The 6434-nt window shown below is 40.1% G+C and overlaps 1 protein-coding gene across 1 annotated transcript; it reads right to left on the bottom strand.

Annotated features, from left to right (window-relative positions):
- Positions 1-5373: 5373 nt before the first annotated feature.
- LOC127193190 (keratin-associated protein 26-1-like) lies at positions 5374-5922 on the bottom strand. The gene has a single exon (XM_051150514.1). The coding sequence runs from the start codon at positions 5920-5922 to the stop codon at positions 5374-5376; it is 549 nt and encodes a 182-aa protein (XP_051006471.1).
- Positions 5923-6434: the final 512 nt, after the last annotated feature.

Consider the following 6434-nt stretch of genomic DNA (forward strand, 5'->3'; position numbering starts at 1 on the left):
TTCTAGCCAGAGCAATAAGACAACAAAAGGAGATCAAGGGTATCCAAATGGGAAAGGAGGAAGTCAAATTATCCCTCTTTGCAGATGATATGATAGTGTACATAAGTGACCCTCAAAACTCCACCAGAGAACTCCTAAAGCTGATAAACACCTTCAGCAAATTGGCTGGATACAAAATTAACTCAAAAAAGTCTATAGCCTTCCTATACACAAATGACAAGCTTGCAGAGGAAGAAATTAGGAAAACCACACCCTTCACATTAGCCACAAGCAATATAAAATATCTAGGAGTTACCCTAACTAAGCAAGTGAAGGACTTGTATGAAAAAAATTTCAAAACTCTGAAGAGAGATTGAAGATGACCTGAGAAGATCCTTGCTCATGGATTGGGAGAATTAACATAGTAAAAATGGCCATCCTACCAAAAGCAATCTACAGATTCAATGCAATCCCTATCAAAATACCTACACAATTTTCTAAAGGCATTGAAAGTTCAATTCTGAACTTCATATGGAAAAACAAAAAACCCAGAATAGCTAAAACAATCTTGTACAATAAAAGGTGCTCCAGAGGAATCTCCATACCTGATCTCAAACTGTACTATAAAGCAATAGTAATTAAAACAGCATGGTACTGGCACAGCAACAGGCTGGTTGATCAGTGGAATCGAATCGAAGACCCAGATATGAATCCACACACATATGGTCACTTGATTTTTGACAAAGAAGCCAAATCCATTCAATGGAAAAAGGATAGCATCTTCAACAATTGGTGCTGGTCTAACTGGAGGTCTATGTGTAAAAAAATGAAACTGGACCCATATTTGTACCTTGCACAAAACTCAAATCCAAGTGGATTAAAGACCTCAACATAAAACCAGAGACACTAAGCCACTTAGAGGAAAAAGTGGGAAAGAGCCTGGAACATATTGGCACAGGAGACAACTTCCTGAACAGAACACCAATGGCCTAGGCCTTAATGTCAACCATTAATAAATGGGACCTCATGAGGCTGAGAAGCTTCTGTAAGGCAGGAGACACTGTCAAGAGAACAAAGCGACAGCCTACAGACTGGGAAAAAATCTTCACCAACCCTACATCTGACAAAGGTATAATATCCAAAATATATAAAGAACTCAAGAAATTAAACACCACCAAACCGAATAACCCAATTGAGAAATGGGGCTTGGAACTAAACAGAGAATTCTCAACAGAGGAGTATCAAATGGCTGAGAAACACTTAAAGAAATGCTCAACCTCCTTAGTCATCAGGGAAATGCAAATCAAAACAACTCTGAGATTCCATCTTACACCCATCAGAATGGCTAAGATCAAAAATTCAAGCGACACCACATGCTGGCGAGGATGTGGGGAGAGAGGAACACTCCTTCATTGCTGGTGGGAATGCAAACTAGTACAGCCACTTTGGAAATCTATCTGGTGCTATCTCAGAAAAATGGGAATAGGGCTTCCTCAAGACCCAGCTATTCCACTCCTTGGAATATACCCAGAAGATGCTCCAGCACACAACAAGAAAATTTGCTCAACCATGTTCATAGCAGCCTTATTCATAATAGCCAGAACATGGAAACAGCCTAAGTGTCCCTCAGTAGAAGAGTGGATAAAGAAACTGTGGTACATATACACTATGGAATACTACTCAGCTATTAAAAACAAGGAATTCCCGAAATTTGTGGATAAATGGATTGAGCTAGAAATGATCATAATGAGTGAGTTAACCCAGAAGCAGAAAGAATTAAATGGTATATACTCACTTATATCTGCATACTAGCCCAAGGGGCATGTCCCACGAAAGCCTTCACTTACCAGGAAACTGGGACAGAGGGGAAGGCATCCTATTGGGACTCTAAATGAGAGACGCATGGGAGAACAGCAAAATAAAAGGATCCAGAGGGTCCTAGAAATTTACAAGTAGAACAATATGATAGGCAGATTTGGGCCCAGGGGTCCCGCTCAAACTAAGGCACCAGCCAAGGACAATACAGGAGGTAAACTTTAAACCCCTTCCCAGATCTAGCCAATGGTCAGAATATTCTCCACAGTTGAGTGGATAGTGTGATACGACTTTCTCACGTACTCTGGTGCCTCACATTTGACCATGTCCCCTGGAGGGGGAGACCTGGTGGCACTCAGAGGATGGACAGCAAGTAGCCAAGAAGAGACTTGATACCCTATGAGAATATGTAGGGGGAGGTAATCCCCCTCAGGAACAGCCATAGGGGAGGGGAATAATGGGAAAATGGGGGGGGGGGAGGAATGGGAGGATACAAGGGATGGGATAAACATTGAGATGTAACAAGAATAAATTAATAAAAAAAAAAAAAAGAAAAAAAAATAAAATAAAAAAAATAAAAAAAAAAAAATAAAAAAAAGTATTATACACCAGGCATATGAGGAGCTGGAAAGATGGCTCAGTGACTAGGAGCACTTGTTACTCTTGTAGAGGACCTGAGTTCAGGTCCCAGCACCCACGTCGGGCTACTCATCACCTCCTTTAGCTCCGCTTCAGGAGATCCTATATTCTCTTCTGGTCTCTTCAGGAACTGTACTTAAATCAAGAGACCCACACACAGGCACACATTTACACAATAACTAAAACCAGATTAAAAGTCTAAAGGTTATACATCAGGAATATGTATGTCAGTTTTTAATATCACATTATTTTTCTATAATTTTTTCTTCCAATCCAGTATAGGCCTCATCTTAAATATTTGAAAATTAAATAATTATATTAAAATAAGATAGACATTACATTGATCTTCAAATGTGTCCTGAAGCAAGCTATCTGTCTGTCTGTTTGTCTTTATTTAATCTATTATAAATATCTTAAGTGTAGAGATAGGCAGGTGCATAGATAGATACATAGAAAGATATACCAATTTACTTAAAATGTTCAAATGCAGGCCTTCTTGCTTGTAAAAATAAAAAACAAATAAATAAAAAGAGTGTGACAGAGTACTGTCAGTGTGAAAATGCTTAAAAAGACCCTTCCACACAGTATTTATTCTTACGCATTCGGATAGAAAAGCAAATGCATGCTGAGAATGATTAAAAAATAAAAAACAAAAACCAAGCCATAATCTCAGGTTGTATTTATCACCTTGATTTGACTAGTAGTTACTTTGGAAAAATATAGATGTTTCAAGTTGAAATGAACAACTGAGAAATTGGAGGTCAAACAAGTTATTTTAGTCGAGAGCACTATAGCCTGTCATTACTGTACACCTTGAAAATGAAAGTAAACATATCTGAGATTTGTTAAACCAAAACAAGAGGATTAAGTGTATAGGCTTTGCGAAAGATTATAATGTTCACATTCATCCGAACTTAGATATAATTAATGTGCTAGTGAGTGAGCATTCTTTGTTTTCTTTCAATTCTATAACCCCCTAATTCTGTCTCATATTATAGTCCCTATGTCAGATTGTTGCATGTTCTACAAATTCTGTATTTTCGTTTCTGTAGATTTAGAGAATTATATCAGCTGCAAAGGCCTCTGTTACAGTCAGGCAAAGCCAAGGTGCTGCGCTGACTAAGCTGTAGACAATGTTCCCTGTTAGCCCCTCTTGGTAGCCACATTGTAGTAACATCTCTGCCAATCTCTCTTTAAATAACTGCATGAGTTATTTAACTGCATCCTACTGGGTTCTGCCCATGATGTCAGAAGATGAGCTTGGCAAAACTACAAGGAATACTGGCTTAACTCAGAATAAGTCTGTGGCCTTGTCTATTCAAACACTTAAACTGCTGCTACTGTTATGTCCTGCTGGGATGAAACTCCCTGCTTCCTGAAGAATCTTAACATCAGATGCCAAATGCGGACATATAGCACATGAACGTGTGTGTGTGTGTGTGTGTGTGTGTGTGTGTGTGTGTGTGTGTGTGATGTGTCTCTTGATGCATACCACGTGTGTGAAGTTCAGAGGACAACTTTGTGAAGTTGGCTTTCTCCTTCCATTTTCTGCCATAGGTTTCAGAGATTGAACCTAGTTCACCAGTCTTTTTTAAAAAATTTTTTAATTAATTTATTATTGTTACATCTCAATGGTTATCCCATCCCTTGTATCCTCCCATTCTTCCCTCCCTCCCATTTTCCCCTTATTCCCCTCCCCTATGACTGTTCCTGAGGGGGATTTCCTCCCCCTGTATATGCTCATAGGGTATCAAGTCTCTTCTTGGTAACCTGCTATCCTTCCTCTGAGTGCCACCAGGTCTCCCCCTCCAGGGGACATGGTCAAATATGAGGCACCAGAGTATGTGTGGAAGTCATATTCCACTCTCCACTCTACTGTAGAGACTGGGAAAAGATCTTCACCAACCCTACATCTGACAAAGGTCTAATATCCAAAATATATAAAGAATTCAAGAAATTAAACACCACCAAACCAAATAACCCAATTGAGAAATGGGGCTTGGAACTAAACAGAAAATTCTCAACAGAGGAATATCAAATGGCTGAGAAACACTTAAAGAAATGCTCAACCTCCTTAGTCATCAGGGAAATGCAAATCAAACAACTCTGAGATTCCATCTTACACCCATCAGAATAGCTAAGATCAAAAACTCAAGCGGCACCACATGCTGGCAAGGATGTGGGGAGAGAGGAACACTCCTTCATTGCTGGTGGGAATGCAAACTAGTACAGCCACTTTGGAAATCTATCTGGTGCTATCTCAGAAAAATGGGAATAGGGCTTCCTCAAGACCCAGCTATTCCACTCCTTGGAATATACCCAGAAGATGCCCCAGCACACAACAAGAAAATTTGCTCAACCATGTTCATAGCAGCCTTATTCATAATAGCCAGAACATGGAAACAGCCTAAGTGTACCTCAGTCATTCACTAGTCTTACACAGCAAGTACCTTTATGTACTGACCCACTTTGTTCACCCTCACTTGTATAGTTTTAATAAGATCTCTTTTTAAAAAAATATTTTAATAACATTTCTTTTATATAAATCACTTAAAAAATCTTCTGGAAATCCTTAATGTTCTTCATAGTTAATCCCAAATAATCATCAGGGTCACTTAAGGTAGCTGATGCAGAAGTTTCTACAGAGAAAATTGGGGCCAAATGATGACACACAATAAGCATGATCTGTATGCGAAGCCATGATTTAATTGTAATGTAAGCAGAAGAAGACACTTTATGGAAGTAGAACAGAGCAGTATCAAGCTTTGCAAAAATACTAAAGTCAGTGATCTCTGAAGCACCAAGAAGTTGAGCTGAGAATAGTTACTACAGAGTGAGCATTCACAGTGCAGCCCCCAATAAGAGCCCTTCCCACGATGCTGCCTGCTCTCTCTCTCAAAGCCAGGAGCACGAGGTTGCTTCGGTTATTTGCGATTTTCCTTAGTAAGGATAACGCCTTCCAGTCAGGAAAGAGGAGTATGGTTGAAAGCAGCCATATGTATAGCTTGTGGGCCTGTAGTAGTCAGACATGTAGCTGAAAGGCTGGCATCCATAGGTCTGGTTTCTCAGTGGTGGACGCCCATAGGTCAGGTAGCCCAAGGGTTGACAGCCATAAGACAGGTAAGTTGGAATGTAGCCGCTCAAAGGCTGTCTGCAACACGTTGGACGGCCAAAGCTGGAATTGCGGGATGTTACAGGAAGACAGCTAGTTCCTTCCTGGGATCCAGACATCCCTGAGGTAACCGGAGAGCAGACTGACGGACTTCCAGGTCTCCTGTTGCAGCTGGTTGATTGGCAGCTCGCATGTTCACCGCAGGGCAATTGGCAGTTGTCACATGGCATGTTGCTGTCCAAGGGCCTAGTAGGAGAGCAAGGGACATCTCCACACTTCATCTCAGTGGAGCAGAGACCACTGGGTGAGGTGACAGGAATGTGACTAGAGTTCCTAAGAGAAGAGCTGTGGACTTCTGAGCACAAGTTATTAGACATGGTAGCAATAGAAAGACAACTAGGCTCCAATTAAACCGCGAAGAGCACGTTGCTGAAGTGTGTTTGTTACCAACTAGACTTCTTTATATACTCTGGGTACTGGGTGTTGGTTCCCTCTACAGCTTGTCCTCCTGGAATCTCATTAAAATGTAATTTAGTTGCCTACTAAGCAGTCCTCCCACTAACTCGTAAAAGATGGTGTGATCAGTGTCACATCTTCGAAATGACTGTCATTTCAAAGTCAGTGTGGTCTTCTTCATTCAATTTCTCATTAGAAGTAATTCCCTTTAACAGTCCTAACAGTTTCATAAAGTTGCTGTCAAAAAAACCACTAATGCCTCTGTATAATTGGTGAGAATTTACATAAAACCACTTATGAATAAGATAAAATTAAATAAATGTGAATGTTTAAAGTATTAAAAGAATATTGGAGACGCGATAACTATTGAAAAAGTTGGTCTTTGGAGAGTTAACTTGAAAACCCACTCCACCTCTGGGAAGCCTAATTTAGA

This window comes from Acomys russatus, chromosome 8 (genome assembly GCF_903995435.1).
Source record: "Acomys russatus chromosome 8, mAcoRus1.1, whole genome shotgun sequence".
NCBI classification, from domain to species: domain Eukaryota; kingdom Metazoa; phylum Chordata; class Mammalia; order Rodentia; family Muridae; genus Acomys; species Acomys russatus.

What these genes read in the sequence shown, in the direction of transcription:
- LOC127193190 (XM_051150514.1), bottom strand. Translation starts at nt 5,922, where the DNA reads ATGTCTAATAACTTGTGCTCAGAAGTCCACAGCTCTTCTCTTAGGAAC.